General features: G+C 37.8%; 1 protein-coding gene across 6 annotated transcripts in view; it reads right to left on the bottom strand.

Annotated features, from left to right (window-relative positions):
• The window catches only part of BNC2 (basonuclin 2), a 608,431-nt gene that overhangs the window by 303,443 nt on the left and 280,760 nt on the right, over positions 1-24,228 (bottom strand). For all 6 annotated transcript variants that reach the window (XR_008842612.1, XM_056514615.1, XM_056514613.1 and 3 more), the window contains exon 5: positions 1,434-3,400. Coding sequence is in view for 5 of the 6 variants with exons in the window: in XM_056514615.1 (XP_056370590.1) it covers positions 1,434-3,400 (1,967 nt within the window). In the remaining variant the exon portion in view is untranslated. The remainder of the gene's footprint in view (positions 1-1,433; positions 3,401-24,228) is intronic.

Raw genomic sequence — 24,228 nt, 5'->3', positions numbered from 1 at the left:
TCATATTTTTCTGTTTAGGATTTCATGAATGATAAGAGAAGACATGAGATATTTTGGGATAGTATTCTTCATCAACACAGTGAATTTTGGCTCTCCAGTATCCTTAACACTAACTTGCTTTCATTTTATAAGATGCAAAACATTCCCTTTCAATTATTTCCCACGTCAATTTCAATGAAAAAAAATACCAAAAAAAATCAGGAGCTGTATGAAAGTATGAAAGCTAAGTTTAATTTCCTTCCTGTGTCTGCTGAATTTTTACAGCCTAATGAAAAAATATGAAACACAAGTAAAGGGAAGGAGGTGACCCAATTTCACCATTACACCATGAACCAGAGAGATTCTGTTATGTGACAATATGATCATTAAATGAGAGAGCTTTTATCCATAAATATGAAAAAACTGTTATCCTATCACCTTGACAAATTGAATTTATACTACATTTTCCTCAGGAATCAAAAAGAACAGTCTATAAAAAAAGCAACCAAAAAAACCCCAAAACGGAAAAAAAAAAAGAAAAAAAAAAAAAAAAAAAACCCAACAAAAAAACCACCCAAAACCTAAACCAAAGAGTTTATGAGTTTATGGACCAGCTGCTTCTGTTTAAGCCCAACTGCTTTTGCATTGATGCAGCATAACTTGGGCATGATGTCATCTGAAGGGCCAGCAGAATATACCCTGCTTGATCTGAAAAATATGTAGGGAAGCCTTTTCTCTCTGAATGTGCATAATTTCCATTCTTGGAGAAGGGTGTTGTTCACATGCAGAAAAAAATAAAGTAGACTAAATGATCATAGTGGATAGAGATGTGTGTAGGTTCTACTAAAGAAACAGACAATGATTTTCTTAATATTTACTTGTTCTCGCTACAAAATAGCACTTAGTTTTAAAAACCAAAGATGGTAAAGAGCATCTTTCTACTGCTTCTTATTTGCTTTTGTATGATCCTATGAGAATGGAAATAATTCCAGTACTTTATTATCAATCTCCATCCATTCATTCAATCACCCATCCATCTTTACCCTCCTTCCTAGTTCTATGGTCTGGTATGCATGCATGGTGATATTTGTATTGTATATAATTTATTATACACTTCATAGTAGATTTTCTTGTTTTAAATGTTACAGGTAGAAGAAAATATATGTAATGAGGGCTGTAGCTTATAAACAGAAGTACAATATACATGTTCATAGGAATATAGAAAGTATAATGGCATTTATTATCTAGTCAGTCACTTAAGAGGATGGCACAATATATAACATTCCGAATGCCAAGGAACAATGAAAATCTTAAATCTCTTTCAATGTCATGGGAACACAATTGTCACTTGTCATTACTGTGCATCTCTCTATTTCTTCATATAGCCTAAACTGCCTATTCTTCCATAATTCAACACATTTAATAATGCAGAAAATCAATTAATATTTACTGACCTGTCTCTGCTTCTCCGTGATGGGAACGCAGCGTTACAGCCAGCCACTGTGCAGACATGCATCTCTTTTAAATGAACATTTCTGTAGTGAAGCTTCACACTGTAGGAACTCTTGAAACTTTTCTTGCAAACATAGCAGATCTTGGGGTCTGGGCTGGAGCACATTTCACCTTCTGGGGAGAACTTCTGAGGGCTGGTATAGTTGAATGTGGAAGCAAAACTTTCATGAAGAGCAGCCATACTGGCACTGCCTCCATTGTACAGTCCATATTGGCTCATATAGAACATATCATATGTAGGGTCTGTATACTCTTCCTTCACCTTAATGACATCCTGGTTGGAAGAGTCATTGTGGTTTTCATCTGGTTGGTCACTGTGCATCATAGATTTTTCACCCGGTTCATGGAGGCGATCATCGCCTTCCAGGGATTCTTCACATAATTTGGGCTCTGATGACTCTGACTCATTTTCATAGTCTCTCTCATGCTCCTGGTCTTCTGATGTCATGCTGTCTGCCCTTCTTATGTCTGGTCTGGACATACATCTGCTTCTGTCACTTTTGGAAAAGTCTTTCACAGACAGGCCTGGGCTCATTTCCTCCTGAGAATGGCAGTGATTGTCATGACCAATGTCATTCACCATCGTACTCCTGTCATTCACCTCTTCATCTTCATCATCAAACTCATCAGCAGTGTCAATAACTTCCTTCTCAATTTTAACTGGCATGCTTGACTTCCTTGGCTTCTTCTTGGGGGCAAGGTCTGCATTGGGCTCTGGGGTGGGCATCAACACTGAAGGTACCGATGACTCTGAAGGAGGAGGGGGATGCTGCTCCATGCCACTCACAGCTGGTATTATGGGACTGGTCGGGAGTGAGGTTGGAGGACTCACCATCTCTCCAGGAGTAAGTAAATTTCTGTAAAAAGGAGGAACAGGTTGGACAGTCTTTAAAGCTGGGAAGACCAGCTGACTGGGAAGAGGGTTCTGTAGCACCGGGTCCAGAGGGGGAGTGGTAAACCCCATCGGTGGACGCCCAGGGCTCGTTAAAGTTAGGTTGGATTTCGTACTTGCTATGACAGGAGTGGCGGCACCTGATGTAGCACGAATTAGATCCTTGTCACGGTTATTCCTTAGCATAGGCATGTGGAGGCGGGGATTTGGGTTAGCACTGTGGCGATTACGGCTTCTGAGAGAGCTGAAGACCATATTGCAGCCTTCAATAGTGCATCGATGCTTGATTTTCAGGTGCACAGCATTGTAGTGGATTTTAAGAGTACCTTTGTCGTAGAAGGTTTTGCCACATGCATTGCAAAACACTCTTCCTTTCCTGGAGGCTGACCCCATTCTCCTCATTCTGTGAATTCGGAATGAGCTTTTTGTGTGTTCTGTTTTTGATAAATCATTGACTGGCGTAGGTGTTTGAACAGGGGAGACACAGGCTGGCTCAGTTTTGGGCTCCACATTTGTGATGCTGGTCAAAGCATTCCTGCTGGATGCTTGCTCATTCTTGAAAGGCGTAGGGGACACTTCAGATTCACTACTCTCATTATATTCATTTTGGGTTGTAAGGCTTGGTTCACGGAGCCTCATTGTTGGCTGTTCCAGCAGGAGACCATTTGGAGGCAGCCCCAGCAGTGGAGCAGAGACTGGATTTATGTACTGGAATGGAAGCAGGAATGCAAGGCTATTTGGGATGTTTTCAAAATGATGAATGCTGGAAGGGTTGCTATTCTCCAGGTGAGCAAGGAGGCTTGGGCTTCTGGTGCGATTATTGCTTTCAATAAAAGTCCTTATATCTGAATCTGTCTTTGAAGATGGCACAGCCACAGCCTGCCCTTCTTTTTCTTGAATTGCCATCAGCTCCACGATAGATTTAGTTTCTCCAAATCTCAGGAACTGCTGAAGGGTAATGATCTCTTCTTCCCTGGACATGATGGCCCAGCGGTCCAGCACCTTGCCTGCAGCATCCTAGAGGCCATATCAAAGAAACAACAAAGACAAAACACAAAGAAAAGCTTATTGATTCTGCATAATTATTGAAGAAGGTGCTCTGCTGTCTGAACATGAAACACTAAGCTCAAAAAACAAGATGCAAACAGTGTTAATAGAACATGACCAAACCATACAAACTTTCCATCCATGCAAATACTGTAATTAGAGTCACAGCTAGAAAAACAGATTAAGTTTGATAGTGTTACAGTACACAAAATGTAGACCCCAGGACTCTGTGATCTAAAATGCTTTCAGTATTTTTATTTTAACAACAGTGATCTCTGCACTGTTTAGAATATATTAGTAAAACAAGAACTGTTGCTGGGCACATCAGTGTACAATACAAAAAATTGTAACTTAATCACTATTAAATGGTAACACTATTAGAAAGAGCTAAATAAATACAATTGATAGCTTTGCTCCTTAAATACAATAATAAAAATAAATAAGACTAAAGCCATTTATAGGCCATTTCACAAGAAACATGGATGGAAGGCAAAATGTCTTGAATACAGGTGCATAACTCTTGTACCTCAATCCTTTTTTCCTGGACTATTACTCGCAATTGATTGTAAGCTTGCAATCTTGATATGGTTTAGATTTGAGAGATTACATTTTTTGTAGCCTTGTTATAAATGACAGTTAAAAATATGTAAAAAGTAAGGATCTGATGGATGTAGATAGCATAAATGTGTAAAAATGTTGTCTCTTAACACTGCCTTCTGGTAGCAAGGGAAAAATCCAGAGAGAATACACATCAGTAATCACTAGACTATCTGTTGTTAAATATACATTAAAAAGCATTTCACACTTTCATTTTTGCTAGTAAGCATGAGATTTGCCTGAAGGTAGGACTTAAAAATTCTGCAGTGTAATGTCAGGCAATCCATTCCAGCAACTATTGATAAAAACATATTAAAATGCTTATATAATGAATATATCATTTTATTGGCATCTTTCCTTTTGGGCAAATGCTGGACATAACATTAGCACACTACTATAACCAACAAGAAATGTGGAAGGCCATCAAACCAAAATTATTCCAAAGCTTCCTCATGCATTAAACAGTTTGAAAGCCTTACAAGACACACCACCATACTACCTCTGATATTTTTACATCTTGAATTTCAGGTTCAGAACCTTACCTGAAGACTTGGACTACATTCTATTGCAAAAACCATTAATTCTTGTTTGATTATGAAGTCTGAAAATACCTTTCTTCCCCCCAGCCCCTTTACGCCCTGGATTTATTTTATTAATTTATTAAAATAATTAATTATTTTCAGTCTTCAGATGATTGATTCTTCTCTTCCCTTATGTTTCCTAGAGTACCAAAAAATACATTTTTGCAATGTCAAATACTAAAGTGTATATTTAATTTATTAGTGTTAGTTTTATTATTTCAGTTCGAATATATAAAGTTCAGTTCACCTCTCTGGGTATAAAGCTAATATTGAAGATTAATGACATGTATGTTTCAGTACCTTAGATACAACTACAAAATCTTTAGAAATGCTTCACACATGAACATTTACAATCAAACCCTAAAAGACAGTGAAACCCTCAACAGCTATTAACTTGGAAAATCTTACCCAGTTGACCAAGTCGGAAAGCCTCAAAACCTATTTACATGTAGAAAACATTCAGTCTGTATTTACATGATGAACAAAACATCATGATGCAGATGCTGGTGTTGGTTTGCAGTATTAGTATGGAAATGTGTTCACCTTTGAACACCCCTAAGCACAGAAGACATCTCTGATTTCTGTGTCCTTACAGCTCTTGATGCAGCAGTATTTTACAGGCAGTCAGTAGTATCTAATATAAATCATCCAGATCATCAAATATCATCCACATCAAGAAAAATAAGTGAAAAAAATCAAAACCTAAATGGGATGAGGGGTAGGAGAAAAAAGAACACCAATGCCATAAAAAAATTAAAGGACAGGTTCATATTTTAAAGCTCCAATTTTATATTTGTTTTTTTCCACCCAAATAACTTTAGCTACTCTCGCCTTGGGTAAGATCTGAAGTTTCTTACATCTACTTCAACAACTTCCAACCAACCATAGCAGTTCAACATATGGGTAATTCCTACATGGAACTGCAAAAACAGATTTGAATCAGATTTTGATGTCCAGGCCTTCACTGCCATATCTGACCTCATCTATATGCCCACATTTCCCATCCCAAATCACAAATAGCCATTCCTTCTAACTATCCCATAGTTTAAAGAGGGAAATAACATTGTCTAATTTACACTGCTTACCTGTATTGAATTAGGATTCCTGTCTGCAGCCAGCTGCAGGCTGCTTTGTAATGTACTAGTGCTACATTCTATTTTGTTTTTAATTTGAAACTCCAGCTTATGTAGCAGATGGGTGCTTTACAAAAGCCGATATATAAGTAATTAAAAGTTAATCACAGCTCGCACAACAATAACTCATGAGAATAGTAGGCAGAGATCCTGTAACAGACTCCCACATGTAAGGGGAAGGTGGTGTCACACAGTTCCTCCCTGATGGCAGCACAGCCAGCTCTCTGCATGTACAGAGCAGGCAGGAAAGCCTCCACATGCAGGGGTTCCCTGTGTGCTTCCAGAGAATTATTTCACATCTTAACTGAGCAAAGCTGGCACTTAGCTACATGAGCTACCTCTTGATGAGACACCACCACCCTTTGTTTCATTTTGTTTACGAATTTACAATGAGGAGCACCAGACCTTTAACAGCTGCTAAGTCCCACTGATGAGAGAAACTGAAAATCAAGGGTGTGAGAGTCATGGGGTTACCCTCGCTGTCATAGAAAAAGCAGGGAATCAGAAAGTTGCTTTTAAATAATCCTTGTCTACTCCTACTAGTTATATAAAGCTTTATCTTGTTAATTTTCAGCAAGAAGTTTTCTGACCCTTTTTGCCCAACAAAGTAAAGAGAAATATGAAGATGCCTATATTCCATAAAACCCTCACTGCTTATGGATACTGTCTAGCATATGCTTCAATATTTACACAGTGAAAGCTTTCCATAAATCATTGTAAGCATGTATTATGCAAAACTAGATAAAGAGTGAATAGGAATGTCATTTTTTGATAAAACTTAAAATTAACAAAAAATCTTACTATTATCCCATTTGAATTTAGCTATAACTAGCTAGGGATCTTTCTGTATATGGTAATACTTGATTAGAGGTTCAAGTCCTTTCTTACATGTAATCGATTTCTTGTTTCTTACAATCTCTCATGCTAAATTTTCTCCCTGAAGCCATTAAAGCATATCAACATTTAAATACTTCATGACAAAAGGTTCCAATTTATATTACTTTTTTCAGCTCACAACTGATTAAGCCAAGCCTCCAGTGACAATGTGTACAAGGAAGTCAGTGAGTACAGAGATACCACCGAATGCATACAGCTCTAAGCCAGGCAGGAGACTAGTAAACCCAATCTGTACAGCACACACTGATGCTCTTTCTTCTTTGTCCAAACAGCCTTGCTTTGATTATTAATTTAATCAGTTTTATTTTATTTTGTTTTATTTTGTTTTGTTTTATTTATTTATTGCATTTTATTTTGCTGTGTGGATCTCTTTTTCACCATTTCAGATGCAGAAAATCTTTTAATCTTTAAACAATATTAAACTGACCTCCAAGGATCCAAGACATAACCCATAACCTTATCTAACTCTAACCACACAGTCAAGCCTATTATTTGAATAAACAGATCCGCATACACACATATGACATTAGATCTGTAAAGCAATCTCATGGTTTATCACCCTGAACCTGCATCCTGAATTTTGCTGACCATATGTTCGGAAGAGAGATGTGGGTCAGGATATGTTAGGGTACATCTTGTCTTAAACTTCTGGGTCAAGAAGAACACATGGTGGTATCAAGATGATTATCTTGAATGACACAAACAGACTACAATAGAGGATGGACACAAAAATCCCTCTAATTTTTAGAAGTTTAACTGGGGAGGATTGCAAAGTTGAGTCTTCCTTTCCCAAAAGCCTTTAGCCTTTAAATCTTTCAATTCAGCTTTAAAAACTCCCAATTTAAAAACTGCCTATTTAGAAAATAAGGGCAGTCTACACAAGCATACACTATAAACATACACTGGAAACCTTGAACTTTGTTATGAAATCAATTATTTTAAATTCTAATTTTGTGTGAAAAGCTCCCTGTGACTGCATTACAGGCAGAAATTTTATATGTCTAGATGCTGTGTACATACACAATGCTGACTTTTTGCAGTTCTATCTTACTGATTCACTTCTTAGGATAGGAAAAATGTATGTATACACCTGACTGGATACACAGTAAGAGATGCTTCTACAAGGCTAAGATTAATAGAAAGGTTTAAAAATAGATTGCTTCTAAAACTAGCTTTATGTTCTGAGAGACACTCAAGGATTATTTTCAGGCACTACTGTCATAACTTCTGAGAATAAGTCAAAGTTATACAGAAAAAGAAATAATTTCTAGGCTTCATATTTAGTAAGTTTGCATAGGCACCAAAACTGTGGCTTTTGATGAATATCAGTTAAGTTTCCTTGTTATTGTAAAATATTGCACAGATACATGTTTGATTAAATAATTAGTCTAGCTCAGGGTTCATCACAAATTTTTCTGCTATAAGCTCTTCTTCTTCTAGGTATTTTCTGGCTGATCTCAAAGAAACATTTTGAATGCAGCTGTAACAGTTGGAAAGCAGACTGAAATATATTAATTTGGTCATACTATAATTGCACAGGATGGTTTTAATTAGGGTGTAGACAGAAAAAAAAGAAAAGCAACATTTGTTTCTAATAAAGAAAAGCCTTCATAATTTCCATTATTTAGGGTTTGTTGTTTTTGATTGGCTGAATTTCCCAGAAGTATCTCTTTGCTTCACAATTAAATTTCAAGCTGTTACACTCTGGGTAGTCCTACTACTCCTGGGGTAAGAGTTACCAAAACTGTGCAGCAGCACACCAACTCACAATAGTACAGATGAGACAATGTGCAACATCTCTAACTCATTTTGGCTAACTCCCATTGATTTCAGTACGACCAAAGTAAGCCTTTTATCTAGTTTTCCGCAGAAATATACACTCATACATGCAATCAGATACTCATTTTCCTCATAGGAGTTTTTACCATGCTGAATCTCAATCACCTTTGCTCCTATAAACATAAAGAAAAGATGTGCATACTTGCTCACCGTGATTTTACATGTGCAACTAATATGAGATTTAACACACTAAGTCTGCAAAGAGGCATGGTTGAAATTTTTTCCCCTCAGCTGTCACTTCTCATCCACCTCCCGCCAGCCTCCCTTCACCAACGGAAACCATATGAAAAAATGCATGTTTAAGTGTCAGCAGTCCTTTCCTTGAGTTATACTACTGCAGCAGGAACAAACAGAGCTGCACTACTGAGTTCAGTCAATAATGGAAATCTTTATCTTTTGACTTCACTGCAGCCTCCATTCTGATAGAAATGATAGATATTCTTCCCTTCTGGCACCCCCTTTTTCTTACTACTTGTTTGCCTTGCCCGAAAGACACAGGGTAGGCATGAGGATAGCTGCATGCTACAGGAGAAGAGAAAGTGGCTGTCTCCCCTCAAATTATCACTGAGGATGACAGTGGCAGTGTGTGTTCAAATGAAGAGCAGCATGAAGGAGACTTTATTCACTTACTTACATGCATATTATTTATACACACACATGCTTATTTTGCTGCCAGGTTTGTAACGGTACTTGTCCTGCTCCCTCCTTCTTCTCCACGTATCTTTATGTATTTAGCAACAAAAAATTTTGTGTTTTGACCAAAACGACCCCCAAAGACCTTTGCAAACTTTATGAACTGATATTGTAGACACTGGGGCAAATCTGGCTGCACTTTAGAATAATTGCACCATAAACCTGGAGTAATTCCACAGACCACGCTGGAAAGTAATTTTGACCTAACTTAGCCCTTAAACATGATGTGGAGCCAAATCTGTGTGAATATATATTGGGGACGTACCACCACGGTGGAGCACAGCAGCTGTGTAACAACGCACAGGAGCACTGCTCAACGGTTTTGGAGTGAAAGTGAGGAACACCATGTCCTGCTGAAACTGCAGATGAAACATAAGGCAGTGGAATGCAATAACCGCAGCGGAAACCTGGCCAGGACTCCGCCGTTAACCACCCACACTCTGCTTAATAGCCTTCAGGGTCTTTATTGACCAAAAGTATGCAGGTCTTCTGTTTCATATCTTATCCCAAAGATGCATGCCAGGAGTGCAGACCTCTCCCTGCACAAGCAACCTGCTGGGGTGCTGGTTCTGGACTAGGCTGCATGGAGTGGTATGAAAACACTGGATCCTGAACACATGACTCCTTTTGAGGAATGAACTTCCTCACACTGCATCCCAAACACAGCATGCCTTTTTATTTTCTTTTGATTCATCAACCTTAAAATGCCTTGAAAGCATTGCTCTGAAAGAGGATGAGACTGTCATTTGTCAACTATAGAGCAGCCATGTGGATTGGGGGTAATGTCTCTTACTGATTTCAGAAAAGAAGGAGTAATTTGAACTCTTTTCCCTGTGTATTCACCTGTGAAATTCCAATGAAACTATTAGGATGCAAGGGCACTAGTTTTAAATGCTTTGTCTGATTTTTTGAACATATTGTTTGACTTTTGATAAAATATTCTCTTTGTTATGGATGATTATGGGCCAGATAATGTGTATATATGTATAATTTACAAGACAGTGATTAATTTTTTTCCTGAATAACATTGCACACAGTATTTTTATTTTTAAAATTAGAATAGATCACTGTGGGGTTACAGTGTATTTAATCACAACAGATTGAGTTTATTTAATCATAGCAACTACATCAAGTTTCTTTGTATTTGGGTGCCAGACAAGTTTTTTTTTTTTAATAGCAGATGTCTGTCCATACTTAGAGGAAAAAAATCTAAGCACAACCAGAGTGTGATACTCTTCTTGCATTTACTAGTTTTTGCAGTGTATAACTGCTGTGGTTTAACCCCAGCTGGCCCACAGCACCACACAGCTGCTCACTCACTATTCCCTCTGGCCCCTATGGGTAGGAGAATTGGAGAGGAAAGGTAAACCTTCTGGATTGAGACAAGAACAGTTTCATAATTGAAATTAAAAAAAAAAAAATATTACTGGAAATGAAAAGGAAAGAGGAATAAAACCCAAGAGAAAGAAGTGATGCACAATAAAATTTCTCACTGCCTGCTGACTGATATCCAGATGGTCTCCAGGCAGTGGCTGGCCTCTCCCAGCCAACTGCCCCCTAATTTATATATTGGGCATGATGTTCAAGGGCATAGGATATAACTTTTGCCAGTTCAGGCCGCCCGTCCTCGCCATGCTTCCTCAAAGCTTCTTGTGCACCTGATTGCTGGCAGTGCATGAGACACTGAGAAAGTTCTGGATTTAGGGTAAACACTACTTAGCAATAACTAGAAAACACTGTTATTCAAAGGATTCTCACACTAAATAAAAAAAAATAGCACTGCACTATCTATTAAGAAGAAAGTTAGCTCTATCCCAGCCAAAGCCAGTACAACGTAGTATGACATCAACAACATTTGCTTTGATTTGCAACCATTGTGCTGGTGACAAGTGTTAAAGGGCAAAAGATGCCACTATTTGATGACAGAAGAACTCCTGTTAGCATGGATACAAATTGACACTTTAAGATTTAAAAAGACCTAAAGCAATGTTTTAGCAGTTCTCCTTATCTCATTTATTTTGAAGTACTAGGGACACTTCCCAAATATTTTTTCCTTCTCAACCAAGAACTGCGCAAATTTTCAAATGCCAGCATTTGTTCTCTTTACCATCTGTTCTGGTTGAGATGTCCAAAAACTTTTGGAAATGAGAAATTATTGTGAGGTGAATATATACTTTATGATATCTGCTCACAAAAATATTTTTAATGCACACTAAAGGGGAAGCATCTGTTCTCAACATTCCTGAAATGGCAAAATATCAAGACAATTTATTGAAATTATTTATTCAAATTTCTTAAAAGGTTTTGGAATCCATAACCTTGGACCCAAAGTACAGAGAATATTTTGACACCTTTGCTTCTCTACAACCTGCTGGAGTGGAAAATTCATTGAAGTATCTGAAAGAAGCTTTGCCACTAATTTGTGGCAAGTAACAGCATGTTTGTCCTTAGGCCAACATGGCTACTAGAGGTAATTAAATCACCAAGCACATGGTGTGTATGTGTAAAATTTAGAGTGCATGATGTGCCACGGGCACTTTTCAGATAGCATGTAAACAGAGTCATGAACATGGTAAGCCACTGAAATAATTTCAGCTACAAAATAATTCTAAAACAATTTTGCATGTATGTGGGTTGGAAATAACCATCATGCATATAATAACAATTATTGATTTTTCATTCTCACTTTCAACATTTTTGCATATCTATTTGCCAATTTTGGTATAGCACATAAAAAAAATGCCTTGATACTATCAGTCACCAAAAATCACTTGTGTTTTTTACTTTTTGCTGCTAGTGCTGCAAAACTCACTGAGAAGTAAAGCCATATTTTCTCTGGTTTTCTGTGCTCTGGCAGTCTTTCAGTAAATGTAGGAAGCGCTTTCTGAACCTCACTTTCACTAACACAGAAACAACAACACATAATTTTTATGAGAAACAGGAAATATTCACAAAGAACACTCATAAGGTATTGTATTTGCAATACACATAGCCACAAGAGACACCCAACCTCTCTTCAGCCAAGACTTTTCTCAATGCACTGTGTAATAATACAAACAAATAATGTCTGATATCCTTGTTCTACTAACATGGACTGCACCAAATGCAGGGCAAGACATCTAACCAGTCAAATCAAATTATCACATGGTCCTTCCCTCACTTTAAATCTAAACTGACTAAAGCCATAACCCTAACTTGCAAACATAACTAACAAAAGCTGAGTCTTTCTGGGATTGTCAGTAAAACTTTCAAGTCAGTAAGAAATTTGCCTAACCAGGAGCATTGTAAGGAATTGAGAAGTTGCCCAAGACCATAAACACTGGCATGAAAGTGCCAATGAGTTATACTCATAAATTGGATTTCATTACATGCTTGATTTTCTGATTGAACCCAAATTGTGTCTCAATAAGGGGATTCAGCTGTACTATATGCAGGATATATGAATGGCAGCAGAATCAGGAGATTGATTTCCATCTTTACTATTCATTAGGGGACTATGCATTATTACTTGCAATATATACTACAAGATCTTAATGAGGCTTTTTTTCTTTTATTGCTTACTGAAAAAATTTATACCAATAAAACACAGGTGTGTCATAGGTGGCAATATGATGCAAAAGGGAGACAGCAGGGTGCAGAAGTGACACCAAAAAGGCAAAGGTCACTCAAATATAAAAGGGCATGAAGCAAGCTATCAGTTTGAACCTATCAGAGGCAGTGAAATGCAAGAGAAAGCGGGGAAATTATATTACAGTGTACAAAGTAATAATAACTGTGCCTTCATGTCTTAATACCCTCTTGTCCCAGCAGTCCTGACTTTCTAGGCAGCCCACTTCTCCACATTAACAGTAGTCATTTGGAGAGCAGCAAACGTGCCATTAGAAGCACTTTTACAAGTGTATATTCATCCACCAATTAGCTTAATGTGGCTGCTTTCTGCATATTTTCTATCCAGGCTTGCACAAATCTTATTAATATTTCCCCCTAGCGCTTTGACAGATTACCTTGTCATTATGCATCCTGGAGCCTTTTAAACAATATGGGTAAACTACTGTTTGCGAGGTTAATGACAATTATCCCCTAATTACTGCATAAGTCACTCAGTCCACTTTATCTCATAGGCAGGGTTCTGCTCTGTGTATCTGCCATTGTGTCACTGTAAATGAATCTTGTATAGCTATGTTTATCTGTCGTTGCCTTGTAAATTACACTGACAGAAGAAAGAACAAATTACTGTGTATCATTACTTAAATACAGCTTCTGATAAAAAAATGTCCCACAAGCACAGCACTTGAATTTTATCCTGATCACAATTACTAAACACATATTGAATGTTTTGGGAGATACACATTGATGTGGATAGGACACTGTGGTGGAAGAATGCTCTGAAGGGCTAAGTCTAAGGGCATTAAAACAGAAGAACTAGAGAAAGCTACACTAGCAGTCATTTGATGATTACCTCCTGAGAACTCTTCTGTTAATTTAACAGTTGATAGATGAGCCAGTGATATTTTCTAAACAATCTCATATTCAGAGCTGTGCTGAATTCCACAATTTCTATTTCTATTGTTTCTGACCACAGCCACATGGGACACTTTTTTAGCTGAAAAATCCAAATAAATTTGGAAGAGAAGTAGCATTCATAAAACCACAAGCAAAGCTAATTTAATGCATGCATTTCAGAACAATATCTGGAGACGAATGGAGGATTGGCAAATACCAGCTTCCTTGTATATTCCATTTGTCTGAGGCAACTTCAATGTCACAGTCAAAAGTACTCTACTGGTAGGACATCACTGTGACAGATAGGTCCTGCTTTGAGAAAGAAGGTTGAAGTTGTTATTGTGCTCAATCCCTTCTTTCACCAAAGACAACTCGCCTTCAACCAGAAGTGCCTACACAGTCAGTGCTCAGAGACAAAATTAGCCTACGGTAAAGAACATTAAAACAACGGTTGCTTTTAAAAAAAATTATGCTCCCTATATTGGTTTTGGGAGGGTACCCTATTCATAGTCTTAGGTGTGGGAGTCCAGGGTGTTCCCCTGGCTTCCCTGGTTGCTTCTAGACCCCTCTGTCAGGGGAGTCAGAGACCTTGGCATGGTGCCCAGGGGTCCTGGGCGCTGGACTTGGGTCCCTGGAGAAATTTGCCAACATTGCAGGAAGAATTACAAGTCACAAAAACAAGTAGAGTATAAATTGAACTGTTAGAAGCTAGAAAAAGTGGATTTTTAGAAATGTTTATATTAGGGGGCTAACACGGAGGATTTTGGGCGTGATACTTCTCTTCCTTCTTCTTCTTTAAGCCATCCATGTTGAGTGCCACCCTGGTATCCTTTGATTGGACTGGGACAAAATTAGACAGTGTAATAAAATTGTAGTGTATTGGAAAATCATTCTAAATATTAGGTATGTAGTTTAGAGTATAAATGATAAGCCCGGCCCAGAGTCGAGGTATTCTGCCCTGGACGACAAGCTGAACAGACTGCTGTCAGCTAGAGAAAAATTCCTTACATAAGAAACAATAAACAACCATGGAAAACCCTGAAAAACGGCCTCCAGCATTTTCTTCGGCGCTGGGGGCTGGGAGAAGCCTGGACTTTAAACCACCGACATGTCCTGCTGTGGGGATCTCAGGATCAGAAGATCCACAGACAGTGACACTAGGAATCACAGTCCTTTGCAAGCAGTACAGCAGAGACAGTGCAGTTCCACTCTGTCTTGGGAGGATACTTCCTTGGGTCAGAGAAAGCCTTTTAGTACTGGGTTATATTGCTGGCAAACATGGTAACTGCACAGTGTTAGTAATGAGGTTACACATAATACATTTTATCATTTTTGGGGATACACTTTATGCACATATTCAATGCACTCACAAATATAATACTACAGTTACATAATTAAAATTGATATGATTTTGCCTTATATTTTGCACATCTCCTCAATTTAGTAAATGTTCTCATTCTATACATGACTAAAACAGCACCAGCTTCTGACCAACATAGTACAAAAAAAAAAATCTGAAGTAAGGAAGACAACATGCAAATTGGAGCAGAATTATGATTCCTGAATGGTAGCAGTATGAGAGAGTTTAAGCCACTCTACAATAAAAAGAAAATGTTAGAACTCTCCAAAATATGGCGATTATTTACTGCAATTCAGGAGGTTATACCGACACTGAAAACCCTTTTATCAATGTAAAGTGTAAATCTCTTTTGTGGGATTACGATAGTGTCACATCTAGGAAGAATGGGCAGACTGAAATGTCACAAAATTACTGATATTATGGAAAATCACAACCGTTTGAATAGAACACAGATGAGGGCGGCACCTTTGACCATGATCTCAGTATAACTTGGAAGAAAAAGCTGTAGTGAAATGGTGAGAAAATGTAACAGCCATCACTGCCAGGGACAACTGAAAAGACTGATCGATTTTGAGTAAGCACTACCTCAAGGGTTTTGGTCCCACTAGGATTGATCTTTGTATCTGTCCTGTGTTCAGTCAATGCAACTTTCAGCAGGGTATCCACTGCAGAAATAAATGGAAGAGCTGTAGCAACCCTCCACCCTCCCTCTAAGCATATTATTTTCTCTCTATGCTGAAGGAAAAAAAACCCCAAAGCAATAATGTGGTAGTTTAAAAAGTTTAAGGACACAGAATGCTGTTATTTTAATGTACAATCTTAACTAGGGAAAAAAAGTGCTTCTAAATTATTATTATTTCTCTTTGAATTTTAAGCTACTTTGGCCTCTGACCTTTGATAATAGCAAAGAAGCTGTCAAAAGCATTACTGAAATACAAAAGATTATACCAGTTGGCTTCTCTTGACCAGCTAGGTGGGTTACCTTGTCATAAAATGAAATTAATGGCACATATTGACAGTGGGGATTGAATGGAGGAATAAGCAAGAGGATGCTAAATGTTGAAGATGAACAAGCACCATTTGCTGGTCTAACCCTGTATTCATGTAGAACTCCTTTTTCCAAAACATAATGCAAATTCTGATTGAGTAAATTCTTTCAACTTGAGCCATGCTGGGCCCTGTGCCACCACTCTCATTCTTCCATTCAAAGGGCCTGAAATCACATGATGGACATGGCACAGAAGAGAGGGACCTTGGTTCTTGTGCAAAAAACAAAGAAAAACCCAAAAAAAACCCAAAAAATAAAACCTTCTCCCCCCCCCCCCAAAAAAAAAACCCAAAAAAATTATTTTTTAGTGAGTTTGCAGTTTCAGATTTACTATTTGAACTATGGGTGCAAATGATCTAAATCCTTGGAAATTCAAACTGAGCAATAAAAGCATACCTAGTCATAGGGCTTAAAGAAGGATCTGAAACATCAGATGTCTCACAACCTATATCACATGAAAAGAAAACCAGTATTTTTACATTTTTAATGCCTTGTCATAGAGTAATCTCAGAGAAAGAGGGGAAACTGAACTTTAATTGCTAGACTCACCAGCCACTTCTTGTGTATTCTGGACAAATTATGGTCTTACCACGGATTTCCATGGTCTTTCCAAGGAGCTCAGATCCTTGGTTTTAAAATGGAAATAGATAACATTTCCCCTTAATTTATGATTGTAAAGAAAATTTGCCACAGACTTTGAAAGGCTGAAGTCCATGGAGCACTACTCTATGACTCTATATGCAATATAGAATTTCGTCGTTTCTAACCAACCTGATCTCCTTTCATGGCCAGGTGACCCTCCTGGTGGATGCAGGAAGGACTGTGGATGTTGTGTACCTGTATTTCAGCAAGGCCTTTGGCACTGTCTCCCACAGCACTCTCCTGGAAAAGCTGCAGCCCCTGGCTTGGACAGGAGCACTCTGTGCTGGGTTAAGAACTGACTGCATGGCCGGGCCAGAGAGTGGTGAATGGTGCTGCACACAGCTGTGGCTGCTCACTGGGAGTGTCCCACAGGGGTCTGTGTTGGAGCCAGCTCTGTTAAATATCTTTATTTATGATCTGGATCATGGGTAACACCCAGCTGGGGGGAGTGTTGATCTGCTGGAGGGCAGTGAGACTCTGTAGAGGGATGTGAACAGGCTGGATTAATGGGCTGGAGCCAGCAGCATGGGGTTCAACAAGGCCAAGTTTAGGCCTTGAATGGCCACAGCAGCCCCAGGCAGTGCCATAGGCTGGGGCAGAGTGGCTGAAAGGTGGCCCAAAGAAAAGGACCTGGGCGGCTGGTGACAGCAGCTGGACATGAGCCAGCAGTGTCCCAGGTGGCCAAGAAGGCCAAGGGCATCCTGGCCTGTTCCAGCAACAGTGTGGCCAGTGAGACTAGGAAAAGGATTTTCTCCCTGTCCCTGGCACTTGGGAGACTACACCTTGAATCCTGTGTTAGGTTTTGGGCCCCTCACAACAGGAAAGACATTGAAGTGCTGAAGTGTGTCCAGAGAAGGTCAGAGCTGGTGAAGGGTGTGGTCTCCCCCAGCACACCCAGTGTCTGAGGGAGGTGGGGTTGTTTAGCCGGGACACTGCTCAGGAGTGACCTTATCACTCTCTACAGCTGCCTGGAAGGTTGTAGCCAGGTGGAGTTCTGTCTCTTCTCCCAGACAACCAGCGACAGGACAAAAGATCATAGCCTTAAGCTGCATCCGGGCAGGTTCAGGTGGACAACGGGAGAAATTTCTTCACTGGAAGAGGCATTGGCATTGGAATTGCCAGGAAACTGTTAGAGTCACCATCTCTCAAAGTGTTCAAGATATAACTGGATCTGGCATTTGGTTTCATGTTAAAAAGGTGATGGTGATCAGTCAAAGGCTGAAATTGATGATCTCAGAGGTTTTTCCAACCTAATTGGTTATGCAATTTTATTATTCAAGGTAACTTCAATAAAACTGTATATTGTGAGCTTGACCTGCCTTCATGAGCGTGCCCCACAGCAAGGTTATAAGCAAATTGAGCTACAAAAGGATTGAAGAGAAATGACAGAAAATGTTATAGAATTTCAGCAACATTCGCGTTTATTTTTACAGGGGAGGAGAGGGGAACATGGATGTAAGGATTCACTTCTGCAAAAGCTAAGCTTCCATCAGCCAATGAACACCTTTTCTAGTTTATCCTCTCACAGAGTACCTTTATTGTTGCAATTGTTTCATTCATGCTTATTATGTTCAAGGCTTCCCAAGTGAAATAATTCTCAAATAAAAATACCAATACTTTTTCCCCAAATGGACACCAATGAACTGTCATTAGAGAACTTCTACCACAGCAAATTCTGAAGAAATTAACAGTGCTCATAGTTACAAGTTTCTTTTGATAACTTTACAAGCTGCCTTCTTACCCCAGGGGGGGCAGACTCTGTCTAAGGCAGAAGAGTCTCTTCTGAACAAAAATATTTGTTGCAAAGCAAATAAAAATAATTATTTTCATAAAAAGAGAGATGTAAGACAGCTTGGCAAAATGCAAGCAAGAAGTTAATTTTAATGTCTTTGGCACATCTATAGCTCTTAGAAACAGCATCCAAAGTCAGTCCAAGTGTAGCTGATAAAGCAGGCTTAGAGTTACCTTTCAACTTGCACTTTTTAATAATAAAAAAACCCAATATATAAAGAACTACAAGCTTCTTGGTTTGATTTTTTTATATCAAAACGAAAAGATGACAAGTTATGGCATATATGAAATTAAGGCCACAGCTATGATGATGCAAATATTTTATACCCTGCTTATTTATTGCACTCTACAGTGAGACTGAAATAAATTATTAAAATAAAATTAATTCTGATCTATATGAACACACGTGTGTATATATATACATATATATATATATATGTACATATATATATATAATTTTATTTGCAAACACAATCCTGAGTCTGCATTCTGAAACCCAAGGCATTAACAGATTCCACTTCAGATCTGAAACATCCATTTTAAAACAAAACAAGGAATAGTCTGGATGGCAACATGTAAACCACTGTAAACGTTTAGATGGAGCCAAATGCATTGTAAATTGCACTATAGAGTGAAGAGAAAGTATCATGGTGTACAGAACCAAACAAATCTCTCAGCAATCACAGATTCCCTCAGCTGTTCCTAGTGATGACAACATTTGAACTGAAATTGTTTAAACAGTTTAGTGAAGGATGTAAGACTCTCTATTTCATTGTTCTCTGGCAGACCAACTGAGCTTGGCTCAAGCATGATAGTAACACAGAAAATTTTGTATATTCAGTCCATATTCCTGCAATCTTTAAAAGAGGAAAATGGAAACTGAAGACTACAAGCCAATGTCTGTTTTGCCCACATTAGGACAAAAAGGTCAGATCTCTATAGGGATTTGTAAAACTCACAGTAAACTTTTATAATTTATAAGCATTTTAAAGCTTATACTGTATGTCTTGCATTCCTCTTAGCAAAAAATTATTGCTGCCAAGTCATTAAAAATACAACATAGTATTGTTATATGATCAATTCCCAGAATTTTTTTCTCAACATTTTTCTTAAGTGAACTACAGTAATTAATTCAATTTGGTAGAGCTAAACAAACAAGGTTACCTATAACATGGTTGTCTCAAACCACATGAGTTTTAAGGAGGGACTGCACCTTCAAAAGTCCATTAATCAAATCAAATTACTATGCAGGATTCACCATAGGCACATCACAGCAGTGTGAGCATGTTTAGACAATTACATTGTGGTACACTCATAGCAGCAAGGACGTTGCAAACAGCAGCAGCAGTAGGCCAGAACATGCAGAAATGTGTGGCTTACACTTGCCCTTTCACTGATCTGAGCAAGTGAAAAGCATACACAAAGAAGGCACTATTGGTTCTGCATGACTTATGAACAACCTTTAACACAAGAGGTAGTCAAATCAAGTTAAAGTCACATTTCATTTTTCCTTAAAAACACAGTTTCTGCAATTATACATGTTATAGAAAATAACATAGACAGACATAAGCAGACATAGAAATAAGCTATGTTTTCATAGAAACAGGACAGGTGAGGTTTGGAAAGAAGAAGTAAAAAGCTGTGTGTGAGAATTTGGAGAGAAGATAAAGCAATAGAAAGTTCTCTTTGCAATCAGTTTTTTTTTTGTTTTTGTTTTTGTTTTGTTTTGTTTTGTTTTGTTTTTTTTTCTATTTTTCAACCAGAGCAGCAAGCGCTGCGGCTGAAGAGCACCCACCTATGGTATAACTATCAATAAGTGAACACAGACTGGGCTGATGCCAGAACAGTAAAAGCAGCACTCAATTTTTATTTTTTAAGCACTTTGTATTGTACAAAGCCCTTTAGGAAGATTGATTTCCATAAAGCCTCATTTCCATCTCAAGATACTGATGATGCCATAAACCACAAGAGTTTCTCCACTCAAAATCCTGCAGTGGAATTTCAGACTCACCACAAGAAACCCACGTATTAGCCAGGGCTTAAGGAATATAGGCATGCACAGCAAGGAACAGTGTTAGACCAGCCACAGGATCGAAGAGCAATAAACTTAGACAACAGTGTCTAGCTTTAAAATAATTGTGCATATATGCATATACACACATTTCATGCATTTTGCCTACATTTTCTAGACAATACTATCTATTATTTGACTTTTTTTATTATCATATAATCTTTACTGGTCAGTCAATGAATGTAAGGCAGACTTCCCTTGAAGAATTATAATTTTTTCTTAGACTTTACTGTGTATGGATTCTTTGGTGTTTGTTTGTAGGGTATACAGTGGCTTCTGATAGTGTTCTTCCATCCCTTCATTTATCTGGCTTGTATTTTGCCTTGTAATTTGGCTGCTACTATACTTGGAAGTTAAAAAACATCCTTCTCCTGTCTTGTCCCATACACAGTTTTGAAACAAGACAAAACTAATTGACAAAAGAAGGGAGAAGAGAAGGACGGATGAGATATTATGCCATGTTTAAGATAAACTGAAGAGAAAATACAAGACTGACAATCATGTATTTTGAAATTAATTAGTGTTGGTAAGATGCTATCATAAGAAGAACCAGTCCCATTTGGAGTACAAGGACAGAACTCATGGCACTTGAGCAGACACCCCAGAACTCTCTCTCTAATGACTCCTTCCTCTGCATTCAATCAATACATAAAAGCTGTTGTCTTAGTTTTCAAAAAATATACTTTTCAAAGCTGGTGATGAAGCCCCAGTGACGCACCGCTCAGCATAAGTACGTAAGTGTCCCCTGAACCTCAGGTGTAGCAGCTTGTCAGGAATGCAGATGCTAGTGACATCTGCCTCACTAGGGACTGAGCGCTCCACTGATTCAATAAGGCTACACAAGTGCAACAGGCCTTGATGTCAGTTACATGGTTTTACATACCTACCATGTCAGTGGTTCTCAGCCTCCCTGGGAATTTATTCAGATATAAGTGTATTCAGCCCATAACAATGTCTTCTACCTGCCAGAGAGCTAGAAATATTCCCACCTTTTATGAATCTACAGTGCATGACTGCTGGTATATTACATGTTGGGAGGGGGAGGGAGAAAAAGAGACAGAGAGGAGAGAAAAGGAAAGAAAAAGAGAAGGGGAAAGGATAGAGAGAAAGGTGGGAGGAAGGCAAAAGAAAACCAGAGAGAAATAGTGTGAAAAAGAGAGAAAGAGGAGAGGGAGAAGACACTTTTCTAGATTTGTTTTTCCATCTCCTTTATCTATTTCTCTAAGAATAAAGCCACTTACATACCTAACAACATTTGTCCAAACAGTGATTCAAAGTGTTGGAAGCATAAAAAACCAGCTATCTATCACAGTGCTTAATCCATTCACTATCTTTTCTTTTTTGCTTAAAAGAGAGCATATTGAAAATTCCAAATTTCAAAAATTCAAATTTCTTGCATGTTATGTAACACCCAATGCAACTACTTGCTGATGTAAAACTGCTAACAGTTGTTTATGTAACCAAATGTGACCCAAATCAGTTAATTTTTAGCTGCAGACATAAAATAGAGACAGATAGGAAAGACAGGAATTCTGGTATCAGATTAGATTTCTGTACACTTTGCATGGTGAGGCTGGGTATTCGACAGGAAACACAGTAATGGCATAAGTGGCCTTAAATGTCCTTTACCCACTATTGACTGATAATTAATATACAGAGTTTTCACTGTAGTTACAGTCTCTTCTTTTTCTGCAGGTTTTATTCTGATGGTATTGTCACTAACAAAGTGCATTATTAAGTGCATTATTTTAATTTTTTTTCTTAATATTGCTATATATTTATGATTCAAGATACAGTTAATCTGGAATAATCTTATCTAGCCAAAAATATACCTTTTGTCATTAACACTCCATCCAGATGTCCAAACCTGATCAGATACTGATACATTGAGGCATTCAAACAGTATTGACTGTTACTATTCACAATAGGCAGATAAACTAAAAATAAGTCCTACTTTCAAGCAATAGCTGTAAAGCAGTCCTTACACAGGCAGTCACCCCAAATCATGTAATAATTAAGAAACAATGCAGTTTTTTGCAAACATTTTACCAAAAACTCTCACAAAATTGTACAATATTTCCAGTTTCAATACAGATAACTTGTTAGTAGTGCAGAAATCTGGAATGCTTAGCAATACAATAGAAATTAAATATTTTGGTATTGGCAAGACCTAAGTGTGGAAATACAGTGGCAACCATAAATGCTTATTATTAGAAAGATTATGTGGCAAGTGGCACAGCAGTTACAAATTCAACACTTTGAAAATAAAAGGAAAGTAGCAATCTACTGTCAAAATGATGTAACATGAAAGAATTTTGTCTGTTTTTTATGAGTTTAACTGACCACAGTTTTGAGGGGATAGATGCTTTTCTTATCATTCACTGGTGACTGCATGTAGCATATGTAAAGAAAATGATAGCATGAGCAAGTGTGAAGAAGGGGGGCAGCAGGAGCTCTTCTTCCAATAAACCCTACATGGAAGGAGTTAGGAAGAACCAAGAGTCACTCAAAGACATACTCATGTTAGAAATCTAAAATGGCAAAGGTGTTATTTGAAAGTCCATCTAAAGTTAAAACACATAGGAATATATATTGTATGACTAGTAGGCAGTTGGAACCAGTATCATTTATGCCTACAAAGTAAACTGAGCCCTTTCCTCTTCCTTCTCAAGGTGAGATCCCTTTGAAAGTGTGAACCTTGATATCCATTATTTCAGTGCTGCACACTCATGATGCAGAAGCACTGCTTGCATTTTGCATGCATGTCAACAGAAAATAAGAACACTATTGCAATCATATGCTTTTTAAAAATCCCTCCAACTTTTTCTCTTTAATGATTTTTTTTTTTCCTTTTGTAAGCCCTAGGACAGGCTTGGATTTCCTGAACCCATATATTAGTGAAAAGGTTTGGCCCATAAAGATGATAAAAGTGATACCAGTTAGAAATCTTACCCATACTTGGTATTTTTTGGTTGCCTTGATGATTCATTTTTGAATAGGTAGAATTATGGGCATGTGGTGGGCAGAAAATAATTTTATTCCCACTGTTTCACTTAAATAATCCCAAACTGGTTGATAAATAAATTGCAGAAATATGAAGTGTGTAGTACTTTGCAGAATTTTATAACTTATTATTTGTCAGGGTTTATTGTTTAATCAGGTATTTTTTCTAACAACCTCAATTTTGTATTAAGTACTTACAAAACCTCAAAATAAATTCTTATAATTTAGCTGAACTGCATAAAATTCCCTTCCCTAGCAACTATTTTTGATAACTTGCTTGTTAGTGCATTTTATTTCTTTTGATTTAAATAAATATGATTTCTTCACAAACATAAGAAGAAAAATAGACTTCAAGTACCACATTAAACACTGCATATTTAATTTAAAACAATGGATTTTGTCTTTTGTTCTGCACCTTAATTGTTAGATGAATGCAAATAGATAAAAAGTTTCAAACAATCAAAATGTATGTGACTTAAGCCATAGCTGAACCATGCTCTATCTCCATGAATATTTCTGAGGCAGATCAGTACAATTGTATTCACTGAGGCTGTCCATGTGTGTAAATGCATTCAGGATTGGACCTTTCAGATCCTTGTTTTTGTTTCTTCTGCTATATGTCTGAATGTGAATTTCATAA

This window comes from Oenanthe melanoleuca, chromosome Z (genome assembly GCF_029582105.1).
Source record: "Oenanthe melanoleuca isolate GR-GAL-2019-014 chromosome Z, OMel1.0, whole genome shotgun sequence".
In the NCBI taxonomy this organism is placed as follows: Eukaryota; Metazoa; Chordata; class Aves; order Passeriformes; family Muscicapidae; genus Oenanthe; species Oenanthe melanoleuca.
Note: the sequence above shows the minus strand (reverse complement) of the source record. Positions and strands in the feature narration are given on the sequence as shown.